The sequence below is a fragment of the Gavialis gangeticus genome, unplaced genomic scaffold (genome assembly GCF_001723915.1).
Source record: "Gavialis gangeticus isolate Ggan-Ray unplaced genomic scaffold, GavGan_comp1, whole genome shotgun sequence".
Lineage (NCBI taxonomy): Eukaryota > Metazoa > Chordata > Crocodylia > Gavialidae > Gavialis > Gavialis gangeticus.
This window is the reverse complement of record NW_017728994.1, coordinates 48187718-48202226: the sequence shown is the minus strand read 5'-3', so window position 1 is coordinate 48202226 and position 14509 is coordinate 48187718. Positions and strand designations below refer to the sequence as shown.

The window sequence follows — 14509 nt, the reverse complement described above, 5'->3', positions numbered from 1 at the left end:
TGGGGGGGGGGGGGGCATGATAAAGGTTTACAAAATACTAAATAGTGAAGAGAAAAGTCAATAGGGATTTATTATTTCTCACCAGACAAGAGCCAGGGGTCACAAAATGAAACTAGTAGGGAGTAAGTTTAAAACTAAGTAACGGAAGTTTTTTCACACAGAGTGCAATTAAAATGTGGAGCTCATTGCTACTAAATGTGGTGGAAGCAGAGAGTTTAGCCAGATTCACAAAGGGACTGGACACAATCTTGGAGGAAAAGGGCATCAGTAAATATCGAGCATGGGAGTGAGGAGCACGGCCTCCAAATCAGACCTGCCTGGACCTTCAATGCTGGAGGTTGCAAGTGAGAGGGGAACAGGAGAAAAACCCTGGTCGGACCTTGGTCACTCTCCCTTCCAGCCTCTGCTGGACACAGGAGACTGAGCAAGGTGGACCCATGATCTGACCCAGTCAATGGCAATTCTTGTGTTCAGACACCAGTGCCCTTCCCTCTGCCTCTGATCCTGCCTCTCTGCTTTCTTCTCGTCACCCAGGCCCTGGGCTGGAGTATCCTGTTGCTCCTTATCGTGGTGGCTTTCCTGGCCCGCTGGCTCCGACCCTGCTTCAATCAGGCTGCCTTTGTGCAGACGCGCTACTGGAGCAACTACATCGACATGGAGCAAAAAATCTTTGAGGAGACCTGCTGCGAGCACGCCCGGGACTTCGCCAACAAGTGCATCCTCCACTTCTTCGAGAGCATGCGAAAGGAGATCAAGCTGCGGCACTTCAATATGCCTAGGGGGGAAGAAGAGGCAGATCACCTGCGGGGGATCACAGACCAGGAGCAAGTGAACAAGCTCCTAAAATCGTGGTACTCCGGCAAGCCGCCCTTAGATGTGAGCCAGACCACCCAGCGGCAGCCCTTGGGCAAGGAGAGAGCGTGCACATCCGTGCCCTGGGTGGACACTGTGAATAACAGGTGGGCAGCTGCCCAGAAGGCCAACGTCTCCAGGCAAACAGACGTTTAGAGAGGCACGGTCCTGCCGAAACATCTTCTCTACAAGAGAAGCAGGTCCCAAGGAGCAGTCCGATGGAGAGATAGGACAGAGCTGCTCCAGCTTTCCCTATGCTGGCGACATTTCAGCTCCCTGAGCCAATATTTCAGAACAGTGCCAACACAATGAGAAGGGCAGTAGACACTCTTGCATTAATATACAGAGGTCCCAAGGACAATCATGACTGCTGCTGATTGATTTCCACATGGCTTTGTGCCGGTCATTCATCTTAACCCCAAAAAAGAAAAAGAAAAAAAAAAACCCAAAAAAGAAAAAAACTGTAGACTCCCAGAGCTGTGAAATAGCCCCTCAGATGGAAATAGTATTTTAGCAATGTAGTAGCATGTGCCTGAGTCTTATCAGGTTGAAATTACAGCCAGGAGAGATGCGAGCTTCTCCCACTCCTCTGCAGGGACTGCACTAATTGAAATCTAAGCAGTTAATGCTGCTGTCACTGAAATGATCTTGCTTCTGGAATGGTTTCAACATGGTTATCCTAAAAATCAAAGGTCCCGCATTGTCCCACATGCCAAAAAATCCTACCTGCCCCCATCTCACCTACCATTCTCTTCGATTGCCTCGTATTTCCAGAACAAAACAGAGCTGCCTGTTGAAAATTAGAAGTTACCAAACTGAACTTCCTACCAAACCATCAGAGAAATCACCATACTGCATGGCAACGGTTTTCAACCTGTGGTCTGCAGAACCTGGGGGTCCATGAAAGACTATGTCTAAGGGGTCCATGAAAGATGACTATGATCAATCAAAAGCATGTGAATACCCACACTCACAATTCAAAGGGGTCTGCAACTCCATTAAAAACATTTTAGGGATCTGCTAAAAACCACTGCTGTATGGGATTTTCAAATGAACTCAAGAAGGCCTCCGTTGCTGTGCTTTAAATATAAGTTGACGGCACTTAAGAAAACAATATTTTTATGCCACAGAATCTAGGTCCAGCTTCCCGATGCCAGCTCGGGGGATTTAGTTATTGCAGTGGGAACCCAGTTCAAGTAGGCACCAACTGGTTGCCCCAAAATTTGAATTCAGATTTCAAGACATCCCAAGATGTTCAGAGTCTTTAAGGTGTGGGAAGAGGGGTGAATGCCACCGCGTGGACAGAGTTAAGGTCACGTGCCTCCCTTACGCTTTTCTATACTCACATCCACATATTCACAGTTCTTTTTCATTTTATCTTGAGTCTGTTTTTCCTAGATTTATAACATGACAGTGCTAGTATTTTGTTGGGGGGAGAGGAGGACTTAAACCATTAAAGTCACAGATACCGACTTTCAACTTTAATGCCAGTGTAGCTTACATTTCTGTCCAGCGCCACTGATTAAAGCAGTTGTTCTCCTGTTTGTTCACATCAGCCCCACTTGCAAGCAAGCAGGCGAGCGTAGGTCCTGTCTCACTAGCAGCATGGATCTGTGCTCGGGAAGATCAGGTTTTGAGAATGGGCTAGAAAAAAACCCAAACAAACAGCTGGTGTGTGCACACGGTAGTCTTTGCAAGGATGCACTTCCAGGAGGAGGAAGATCTGCACAATGGGCTGGGGGCTCCAGCTCCTTCCCCTGGGCATGGGAGAGATCTCAGAAATGTATCCGTGCCAAATAATCCTGCCCCTGAACAAGCTCCTCGATCACAGGGATTCGTTCTACCCCTGCTCATACAGGCCTCTTAAAAAGGAGACCAGTTCCTTGCCCAGGGTGCCTAAATTGGCTGCTGAGCACACGTGTGTATGCATGCAGTGTACACACACACACACACACACACACAGCTCCAGGGGCAGCCTCTTGCCTCTCCTCCACCCCCCAGGCCTAGAGCCAGCAGCATGACCCTGTTTTTCACTGGCCTGGGGCTACGTGTGGGGAAAAACAGCTTTGTGAAGCAGCTCTCCATCTCTGGAGGTGTTTAAACCCCAGGTAGACAAAACCCTGCCTGGGATGATGGAGTTGGGGCTGGTCCTGCTTGGAGCAGGGGGGTTGGACTAGATGTGACCTCCTTGGGTCCCTTCCACCCTCATTGTCTACAATTCATCAGTCCCTTCCATAGTTACATATCACAGGTCAGGATTTGGGGGGGGGCGCAAGAGAGGGGTGGGGAGGCTGGCTGGCAACCAAGGGCAGCACCAGCTGCTTCAGTCAAATGGCAAGTCAGAGGTTTATCAGGGCCCAACAACCCCATTAGAAACACCCTTTCTGCTTATAACGAGCCACATTCGCTCCCTTCTCTGCTACATGTGCTGCCCATCCTCATCTGGGAAGGCAGGACACTGGCTCACAAACAGGGATTCAGGAATGTGGAGCAACAAGATACTTTGGCAAAGGGGCTATGAAATGGCAGAACAGCTTTTTGGTATTAAAAAACCACAGATTTCCCCCTTTCCGGGCCGTGGTTATTGGGCCGTGTTCACGAAATGCAGCGCTTCAGCTCGTTTGTTCCCTCACATAAGCATCTTATCAGCCCACAATCTCTGAATACATTAAAAAAAGGAGTAGTTTATTTATCAGTCTGCCGGTTCACTCTCCTGGCTCCCAGCGGGGCTCAGCATCAGTGCTGAACAACACGCCAGTCCTCCCACGACTATAGATTTTCCAGCTTAACGAGACGTCTCTCTGGGCCCCTTTGGCAAATAACTCATGCGATTTTTCATTTCAAACCCAAGCTGCATTCGTGGGCTCTGCTGAACCGATGGCATCTCCCTCCCGCTGGGACAGGGGTGGGTGATTTTAAATGTACTTCTCCCCAATGCAGCGCTGGAAATCAGAGCTGGGGAAATCCGATCCATCCTGTTTGCCAAACACTAGTCAAATGAGTTGTTTTCCTCTGGGGGCTCAACCTGATGTTCTAGCTTTCTCTGCAGGGCCCCTTTGCATACTGATTTTCATGTTCTCCGGGCTTCGATTGCTTGAGAAGGGCTGCAAGAAACAGATGCAAAAGGGAGAAAAAAAGGACAGCTGTGCAGTTTGCGTGGGATTGGAAGGCAGGAGATTTGGGGTGTCTTCTCACTTGCCACAGACTCCATGCGACTTAGGCAAGTCACTTCCCCTCTCTGTGCCTCATCTTCACCTGTAAGAGGAGGGGTGCCAAAGTTGCCTATGTCCCTGGAAGGGACTGATGCTTAATTAACGCTCGAGCATGAAGGGTTCTGGGATCCTCAGATAGAATGAGTCAGAAAGCAAAGACAAAGCTGCATGCACCACATTACTGTGTCAATGAGAGTTAAACTCATGAAAAAGCAATGCCTGGGGTGCAGATAATTCCCAGAAAAAAGGAATGCCATGCGTTTGCCCAGCCCTGGGAGAGAATAGCTCCCAAGGGCATATGTACACACCACGTTTTTTGCCCTTTCATGTGCTGCCGCTGCATATCTGTTTGCATGAGCACGATTTCCTGATGTTTTAAAAGACTTTCTTGTGCATTAAAGTAAAACTCCTCAGATGTAGTTTAGTTCGGCTCGCTGGGAATTAAAGCATCCATGGATTTGTTGCGTGCAAACACAAAACAAAGTATTAGCACGCCAGGTCCTGAAAGGAACATCCTAATCTTGCATTATGTCCCCGAAGTTAGCCCGCAGCAAGTAGAATCACCGAACAAAAACCAACGGCTAAGAAAGCCATGAGACGGAAGGCAGGGCAGGCTGGCACTTTAAGAGACTAACTAATTCAGAGAGGCATAAGGTTTCATAAGCAACAGCCTGAATGCTATGAAAGCAATGAAAGGAGAGAGATCAAGACGGTGGTTCCTATAGCTTTCTATGCCAAATTGTCATTGACTTCAGTGAGACTTGCAGGATCAGACCTGTACCCTGTGGTTAATGCAAGACAATACTTTTCTGGAGATCAAAAACCCCACTGCAAACAACAGGAGGCTTTTTACTGGGTTGACTCACTGGGGCTTTGATGTGACCTGCCCTTGACGTCCCCAAATTCAAACACCAGCTGAACGAAGGAACCAATGAGCTCTTAGCCAACTCTACAACATAGAGTTTCCCCATCACAAGCCTCCTCTTTATCCATGCAGCCAAATCTGTCCTGGTTTGCTGACAGCATGCAGTTAAGTGCTGAGCTGCAAACAGAACTAAGCCTGCCTGGCTCACATGACAGTGCTTTTCAGCATTCATCAGACATGGGATGCTGTGTGTCGTGGTATTACCATCAAGATGTCTGGGAGGCAGAGCAGAAAGAGCCAAACCTCCAGCTAAGGAGCCAGACTCCTGAATTCTGCTTCTCCTCCTTCCATCGACCTACTTCAAGACCTTGGACAATAATCACTTACCTTTTGTGTGCCAACTTGCTGCGTTTATATTGCCCACACCCCTTACCATAGCATCCAAGGACTTCATGATCTTTGCTATAGGGCACAGAGCCTCAGCACCATTGCTGTTATTCAACAAGTTGTTTAGGAAGAGAATCAGGGCCAGAGGGACACACTCAGGGTCTCTCTCTACACTCAGGGAGAGCTGGAAATTAGCTCAGGATTTGGGACACCTGAGTTCAGTGCCCTAACCATTGGATTATACCTCCCTCCATTAAATGCCTTCATTTTGGAGAATCAGAGAGTTATAGAGAAAAGTCAGGCTTGAAGGGACCTCTGGAGGTCATATCTAGGTCCAACCCCCTGCCTGAGGCAGGATCAGCCCTATCCAAACCATCTTATACACATCGAGAATCTCTTTGTAAAGCTACTGTCAACCCTGACACAACACAAGACACCACACCTGATCCTGGCACAGGTAAAGCAGGGGAACCAGCAGCATCCTATTTCTATAAAACAGTTGTTTCATAGTTTTATAGTTCTTGGGTCGGAAGGGACCGAAACAGATCACCAGGTCCGACCCCCTGCCCTGGGCAGGAACAAGTGCCGGGGTCATAACACCCCAGCCAAATCTCTGTCCAGCCTCCTCTTGAAGGCCCCCAAGGTAGGAGAGAGCACCACCTCCCTTGGGAGTCCATATTGTACTCTTGAGAGATCCCAGGTAGAGGACTATGCCCCCCCCAACCTGTACCAATCTGACAACAGGGTAAAATCCCTTCCTGACCCCAAATATGGCCATCGATCTGACCCCGAGTGGAGGCGCAAGACCCTCTAGCTGGGAACCTCTGGCTTTGAGTCCCTGCAGGAGCACTGGCTGCAGCCAACACTCAAGGCCTCTGAGGAAGGCTTAAAAATACCTTGACGCATGTAGCAGAAAGATGAGAGAAGGGGGCAACCAGCAAAGCCCAGAAGCCTGGCAAATCCCCATAGTACAACACAGGCATCGCTACGCCCAGGTCATCCCCGACGAGTGGTTGAACCTCTTCTTGGACACCCCCAGTGATGGCGGATCCATGCCTTTTCCTAGGCATCTATCCCACTGCCCCACTGTTTTAAGTACAAAGAAGTTTTTCCTGATATCCAATGCAAACCTACTCTGCTGCAACTTCAAGCCATTTCCCCATCTGTCAAACAAGGTCTATCCCAGCCAGGTGTATCCCCATCTCCCTGGTAAGCCAAGAGGTTTCTCTCACACCAGAGAAGAAAGTGAGAATATCCAACTTCATTTTGATTCGCACAGTAAGAAAGATAGGCCGTGACCAGCCGTGGCCATCCTACCATTACTCAGGTAGGGGACCTTAAATACAGGCTTGCAGCACAAATGTTTCCTTGGGGAGGTCCCAGTATCTACAACACTTAGAAAGCCGGGTTAGAAGGGGTGGCTTTTTAACATTTCTCTTCCTCAAGGCTTTCTGGAGCCAGAGAGTTCATCCTGTGTGCTACTCCACTGAGCGATGAACGGATTTGGCCCAGCATGTCTGCAGGCTGAAGCCAGGCCTCCTGGGTCCTGTGTCCCATGTTGTGGTGATGTATTATGGGACTTCAAAGACGGCATCTAGCCTTTTTCACGATCATGCCCTTCCGGAACGGTTTCCACTTGCACATCTCAAGCAAAAGGTGAATGAACACACCTCATGAAAGAAAGAAAAAAAGTCTCAAAAACTAACTCTTGTAAGGCAAGTCACAGAGGATTCCTGCTTTTGTAGGTCAGAAAATGGAGATACAGGGACTCAAAGCCTCCTGCACCGTCACAACTGGTGACCTGGTGACTGTCTATAGACTCACTAGGGGGGACCAGAGGGGTTTGGGGGAGACGCTGTTTCCCCTAGCGCCCGCTGGCATAACAAGGAGAAATGGGCACAAGCTGTTGGAGAGGAGGTATAGATTGAACATCCGCAAAAACTACTTCACCGTTAGGGCGGCTAGGAGCTGGAACCAACTTCCAAGGGAAGTGGTGCTGGCCCCTACCCTGGGGGTCTTTAAGAAGAGGCTGGATGCCCACCTAGCTGGACTCGTTTGAGTCCCATTTCTCTTTTTGGGGTTTTTGTTGTTCTCCCGCCCTGGCGGGGGGTCGGGCTAGAAGATCTACTAGGTCCCTTCCGACCCTTAATCTATGAATCTATGAATCTATGAATCTATGAAACTGCAAACCCACAGTGTTTCTAGGACTAGAAGCCAGATCGCTCTGCTCCCAACACTGTGGCTGAAATGGAGGGTCGTTATACTCCAAACTTCATTTCCTTAAGGCCAGAGAGAATTAGATTTGCCCATGGATGGTGTGAGACTACAAGGGTTAGCCTTTGCAAAGGGCTTGGTGATCCCCGAGTGCACAGTCCTGTGGGAGTCCTAAATGCTACCAGGGTGTCCCAGTGCCGTCTGGTTGTAGATGCACATCGGTGAGACTGAGGCAGGGATAACAGGGGAGATCACTGCCGTCTGGTGATATCACATGTGAGCACGGGGGAATTTATTCCTCCTCGCTCTCGGCTTCCCTTAACCTCCCTTCCCCACCTAGAATACGACAGCGAGGAGTCAACACCACTTCCCCAGAAAGCAAACACACCGTAGGGGAAGGAAGCTAGTGAGCTCATGAATCACTGCAGTTGTACCCCAGGGCCTCAAAACCCTGACAGAGCAAAGAGCATCTGCAAACCTGCCGTCCTTTCTCCCGGGAGGTGGGGCGCGTGCTCTCGGCCCTCTTAGTGGAGAGGTGTGGGAGGAGCACTCCGCAGCCCCAGCACATTTGCAAACCGGTTGACAGAGTCGAGCCAACTCCCTTTACTGGCAAGAACAGACAGACACAGAGCACAAAGCTACAACACTGGCACCCCCAGGCAAGCCAAAGCATAGATGACCAAAAAGCCGGAGGGATGCAGATACAAGGAAGACTGGGGAAGGCAGGTTTCCAAGCCCTGGAGCTTCTGAGGACGCAGCGTTCATAGGTCTCGGCAAAGGGACTTTCGCCAGCCTTCAGCTAAAGAAAACGGCAAGTTCTTGGCTTTAAATATCAGGGCAGGGACTCTGCAAGTGGGGTCCTTTCCCAGGGACTGAATAATCCAATGAGAAGTAGTCGGAGACCATTGCAGAGATGCGCTCGGCCTTTGGAGGAGGAAAGTGAAACAAGACAAGACGCCGGGGCGAGGAGGAGGGTGAAAGCCAGCGGGGAAGATGGACAAGTTCCGGATGATCTTCCAGTTCCTCCAGTCCAACCAGGAATCGTTCATGAACGGCATCTGCGGGATCATGGCCCTTGCCAGTGCCCAGATGTATGCGGCCTTTGACTTCAACTGCCCCTGCCTGCCACGCTACAACCTGGCCTACGGCCTGGGCATCCTGTTCGTGCCCCCGCTCGTCCTCTTCCTGCTGGGGTTCGTGATGAACAACAACGTGTCCATGCTGGCGGAGGAGTGGAAGAGGCCTACAGGCATGAGGCAGAAGGACCCGGCCGTGTTGCGCTACATGTTCTGCTCCATGGCTCAGCGGGCCATGATCGCGCCTGCGGTCTGGATCTCCGTGACGCTGCTGGACGGGAAGTGCATCCTGTGTGCGTTCAGCACCTCGGTGCCGGTGGAGAAGCTGGGGAACCTGAGCTACACAGGCCTGTCAGAGAAGGAGATGAAGAGGATACTGGCCCGGATCCCCTGCAAAGAGATCTACGATGGGCAGCAGCTCATCCCCAATGAGGTGGCCATCAGATACTTGCGCTGCATCTCACAGGTAAGAGAGAGGGGCCAGTGCTAGCTGCTGAGTGATGCCAGCGTCTCTCAAGCCAAGCAGAGTTGGATGGGAGATCAAAACAGGTACTCTTCCCTTCATCTACACTCAACCTAGCTCCAAGGTGTTGTCTTTGCAAAGCTGGGGTGGTTGCTTGATAACGAAGGTGAGAGCCTCAGTGTCTTGGCCATGTCCCAGTATAATGCTTCCCTAAATTCCCCAGTTTCAGCTGCTTCCTCCCCTAAACTCACGTATTAAACAACCTGCATGTTCTGTTCCAGAAGCAGCTGCATTTTGGTAGTGGGTAAATGATCCCTACAAGCCCCGGGCTAAGTTCAGCCCTGGCACACAGGGGAAATTCCCACTGACATCACCGAGAGCTACAGCTGCCTGCCCAGCCCTAAAATGCAGCCCTGCACCTGTAATATATTTGGGCAGCTTTTTTCTCATAGAGTCCAGGCAACGTTCAATAGATTATATTGGAGTAGTATGAGGGGGGAAGGGGGGTCCCCGTGGACAGTCACCCCCTGACACTTTGATTCCTGGTCCAACCACAGTTTAAACCAACTGGCTGGAAGCGATCTCCCCAGTCCACAGGTGTTAACAACCATGTCTTCTTTTTAATGGTCTTGATGTTGCACTAATCAAATCGTCCTTGCTTCTGCAATTTTGCCATCTGTTAGCTGCCCCCGGCCACATAGCTCTTATTTCACAGCTCTACAGGACTGTTTTTAACTGTAGCAAACAAAATTAGCTCAGGTGAACATTAACTCAGGTGTAGAAATAACTGTCAGTGATGCATTGGGATGCACTGTCAAGATGCTGAAGGAGGCCAGGTTTTGTTTTTATGACTCTGAAAAGCAGATGTCCATTTAATTCTAATGACTACGTGCCATACGCACGGCTTCCCAAACACAGCACGCACACAGCAACGCAGCACGTCTAATCCTGGAGCAGCCTGGCACAATAAGGGGGAGACATACTGGTTCCCTAAAAGTCTTAATCCCACCCTCCTATATCCAGGCAGGGAAGTATTATTATCTCAATTTTTAGTAGAGAAATGGAGGCAGAGATAGGACAAGATCACGAGGCACAGTCCTGGGTAGAGACAGGGATGGAGCCTAGATCTTCAGTCCGGAAAACCATTCCCACCAAGGAGCAGGGTCATCACCAAACAGACTTACAGAGTATGGGGCTGACACACAAGGGCATCTGGGTCTGACTGCATTAAGGACACAGAGCCATCCCAACAAAGCCAAGCTTGCTTGGCCTGGGGCTGGCAGTGTACAGGCCATGTAGGCCTTGACGCTCTGTTCCCAGATTCAACTGCTCTGCAGAAAGCCCGTTTGCCATCGCTCACTCATGCTGGATGTGACCAAGTCCAACAACTTTGCAAGCAAAGTTAGACCACGGTAGGATGGAGGGCAGCACTTGCAGCAACCAGAGCCAATATAAGGACTACAAGGCCTTGTTCGCCAGGGCTTTCCGTTAAATGGCATCACACTGTTTGGCGAGCCAAGCACTGGTAGAGGCAGCGCTCAGAGACAGGACACCAGGCTACACACTGTGTTTGGTCTGGTATCATTTATGATAATTGCAATATGAAACAAAAGTCGGGGAGGTCAAGAGAGCTTGTGCCGGTGGGAGATCAACTAAGGCCAACCCACGTCAAAAGCACAAGCACGTGTAGTTGCGTTTGCACGAATTGTCTCATTTGTGCTCCCTTCTCATTTGCAATGTAAATGCAGCCAAACGATAAGTGACCCCAAGCAAAGGTGCCCACGTCAGTAGGCCTGCCCTCCGCTTGTTTGTTCCTTGCAGCTTGTGAAGGATGCAAATTCCCTGCAGCTCGGAGGCAAGAGCCACCCGACAGTCTAAACAGGACAGTTTGTCTTCATCGCTGGCATTTAAGTTCTGGCTGCTCTGCTGTTTTATGAGCTGCGACTTATCCTTTCCAGCCCCTCTGCGTTCGCTCGCTAGGTTAGCAGTGCTCCGAGCCAGGCAGGGGATTGCCTTGTGCACCGACACCAACACCAACCTGGAACACAGCAGTTACTGCTGCCGCGCGCAGTGCGGCCACTTGAAAGGCCACGGCAATGGCTGGAGACACAGCTCTTGCTCCCAAAAGCCCAGGTCCTTGCCATTGGAGCTGAAGGGGAATCTCCATTAGTGACTAGCCGTGCGGAGCCCATGACACACACGGAGTATTTCCGATTCCAGGCAGAAGCCAGCAGTACACGTATGCAATAGCATGAGGGAGACGCCTGCCAGCTTTGCTATGGTTTGGAGCCTGGCTCCACTCCCGATATAAATTCTGATCGCTAATAAACTTCATTAAAAATGGCAGTCTACCACGGGGCTCAGGGGCCTGGCATCAGCCGATTCCATTTCTTCAGACAGGCTCTGTGGTCATTCACAGGCAAACCCCATACCCAGCCGCCCCTGTTTTTTCCTTTGTGGGCAGGGTCCGTAGCCACTGCAGCGAGTCACGGTCCACAGTCCAGCGCATCTCCGAGCTGCGTTTCATTCACATCGCACGACGGACGGCTCCCTGCTGTCTCGGGTATTATTACACGCCAGTGAGCCAGGTCCTGGGGCCAGTAGAGCAGAGCTGGGCATGCTACCACAGTGCAGCCAACACAGGAGATGAAGCACAGCACACACTCGAGTGCAGGAAGGGCTCATTTTTGGAGAACGAGGTGCTTTTGCCCTCTCCCACTAGCACGGGGGCTGCATCGCCACAGCATTGACATGGCTAAGCACCAGCTGCTGGCGATTCAAACAGCACCTGCCCCCTCTCTGCTAGGTCAGGGGAGCCGAGGAAGAGGATGAAGCGGTGACATGTACAAAGAGACCCTGCCAGCAAACCAGGGCATCCCAGGCCAACACCAAACCCCTGAGCACCCCACGGATGGAGGAGTCTGAGAGAACCCCCCTCCCCGCCCCCCCAAGACTCTCCACTGCTCCACCCTATAACTCATTACTGGTATTAAAAATATCTATGCTCAATCCCAGGCCAGAGAACAGCAGAGCTCCCTAGCTCGGGATGAAGCTATCCACGGGGTCTCTATGGTACTTCCTACCAGATCGAGAGGTCTAATTTGCTGCAATACACTGGGATGCAGGGCAGCGGTCCGCCCACCCCCCCAGCAGCACAAGGGGCCCAGGAGGGCTGCCTCCCTGCCTGTTATTTGCAGGTGGGGAGGTGCAGCTGCCATTCGGACTCACCCATATCCTCTCTTTTCTCTTCCCACTGTGCACACTGAGGCCGTAAGGGGACATTTCCTCTCGCTCCAGTCACCTCTGGCTCAAAACGGTGCCGATTCAGTCCCTGAAGACAGAGGTGTTATCTACAGAGGCTTTGCTCAATTCATGCCCCATGAAACCTGCCAACAGCCTTCTCCCCCACTATAATCAAAGCCATGCCCATCACCTCTCAAACGGCAATACCGGTCCAGCCTGTATTATTAGTCTGACACTTAAATGCTCTCCTGTTTGTTTCCCAACAGACAAAGGAGAATTGTGGTTATGGTAGACCCTTGTCCTATATTTAAAGGTGCCCATCTTATTAACACTAGAGAGGGACTTGTCTGGCAGGGATTTGTGCTTCAATCCTGGGACCCAGGGTTTTTGCAAGGCCCTGCCCTCGGTCTTCCGCCCTGTGACCAGCTTGGTTTCCCTCTCCCCACCCCTGCAGGCTCTGGGCTGGTCCTTTGTGCTGCTGATGACCATGCTGGCATTCCTCGTGCGGTCCCTGCGGCCCTGCTTCACGCAGGCCGCCTTCCTGAAGAGCAAGTACTGGTCCCACTACATCGACATCGAGCGCAAGCTGTTCGACGAGACCTGCACGGAGCACGCCAAGAGCTTCGCCAAGGTCTGCATCCAGCAGTTCTTTGAGGCCATGAACAAGGACATGGGCATGGGGCACCCCCACCTGCCTGAGAAAACGCCCTCCGAGGCAGGGGAGGAGAAGGAGAAGCTGCTGGGCATCACGGACCAGGGCACCATGAACAAGCTCCTGAAGAGCTGGCACAAATGCAAGCCCCCCCTGTGCCTCCAGCAGGAGCTCTTCCAGAACAGGAACGGCTGGGCTGGGGAGAGCCAGCCGCTCAGTCCCGGCAGCCTGCCCAAGAGGGAGATCATCGCCTACTACAGTAGAGTATGAGGGTGGGCTACAGAGACAGGGTCTAGGAGTGGCCCAAGGTTTCTCTTCCAAGGGAGGCAAAGACCCGCAATCAGTCCAGAGCCCAACCCTGCCTCGCTGCGCTTCATTAGCCGAGCAGAGACAGAGACCCCGACCCCAATTGGGAGCGGGGGGCGATGGAGATGGGAGAAAGGAGAACACGGGGAAGATGAGCACCTGGCGTCCCCCTTCCACAGCAACCAGGTTTGTGGGTGCAAAGCCACGTGGCCATGCTGTTACCCCTTTGCACGCCCTGTATGCTGCAGTCCCAAATCCAGATGGCTTTGCCTCCTAGCTGCACAGGCTACAGCTGCTCCCTGCATCTCCATGTGCAGCTGGTAACCTCCCCTGGATTCAGCAGCCCTCCCAAACCAACTTTGTTGTGCAGATGGCACCTCTGACGTAGGTCTCGGGGAAGCCCATACACTACGGGCCAGGATGTGACGGTAGCAAAACGGGGGTGGTTTTGTGTCCGTTGCTAAGGGCAATACTATGAGACTCCTGCAGGGCTTCCTTCCCTTTCATCGCATGCTATTCTCCATCTAAAAAAGGAGCAGGAACATAAGGCACCGAGTGTGACCGACCTCTCGGCACTTAGGCAGTATTACCAATAACCTGCTGAGGGCACGTGCTCCTCTACACATGCTTCTCTGGTTTTAAAGCATGAGCTATGAGAAAGCATCCAGTCTTGTGACCTAACCTCACCAGTTACTATCTGAGCTACAATCCCAGGATCAAAGCTCAAATCCCTGCACGACGAGTCCCAGGGCCCAGAGGCTACAGGAAGCTTTCAAGTAAGTCTGAGCAAAGCAGCTGTGGATGTTGCAGTGAATTAATTAACACACACTAGATGCAACAGAAATTGCTCGTCTGTGTGTCACTGGTCCTATCCGGCTACGGATTTGGGGAGATTCTCTTTTAAGTCAAACAAGCTGGACTGATGCTTCTGCAGCAGAGAAACCAAGTCCTAGCCAGGCCGGGATGGAGAAGCACCCAGCAGCTCTGGGCTGTGGCAGAGACACAACCCAGAAGTCCCAATGGACCATGAGTTTGTTACAGATGAATTTACTTGATGATTTGACTCCGCTTCCTTCCCATCACAAAGAGCCTCATGAACTGATCTTGTAGCACAAAGGGCATTTGTTGAAAGCCACTCTCAAGTAAAATAATATTAATAATAATAATAATAAAAAAAGGTATATAGGCTCACAGATTACACCATGGCCTTTTTTCCCCCCCCACTGAGCTGGAGATGCA

At 51.2% G+C, this 14509-nt stretch overlaps 2 protein-coding genes across 2 annotated transcripts in view; both read left to right on the top strand.

The window, feature by feature from the left end:
• Window positions 1–1270, top strand: part of CALHM3 (calcium homeostasis modulator 3) — a 5031-nt gene extending 3761 nt beyond the window's left edge. The window contains exon 3 of the mRNA XM_019502760.1: window positions 535–1270. Coding sequence (XP_019358305.1) covers window positions 535–1008 — 474 coding nt within the window. The 3' untranslated portion in view covers window positions 1009–1270. The remainder of the gene's footprint in view (window positions 1–534) is intronic.
• Window positions 1271–7765: 6495 nt separating this feature from the next.
• CALHM1 (calcium homeostasis modulator 1) lies at window positions 7766–14199 on the top strand. Its single transcript, XM_019502757.1, has 2 exons — window positions 7766–9072; window positions 12767–14199. Exons 1-2 carry the CDS (start codon window positions 8524–8526, stop codon window positions 13232–13234), a joined length of 1017 nt encoding a protein of 338 aa, XP_019358302.1. The 5' UTR covers window positions 7766–8523; the 3' UTR covers window positions 13235–14199.
• Window positions 14200–14509: the final 310 nt, after the last annotated feature.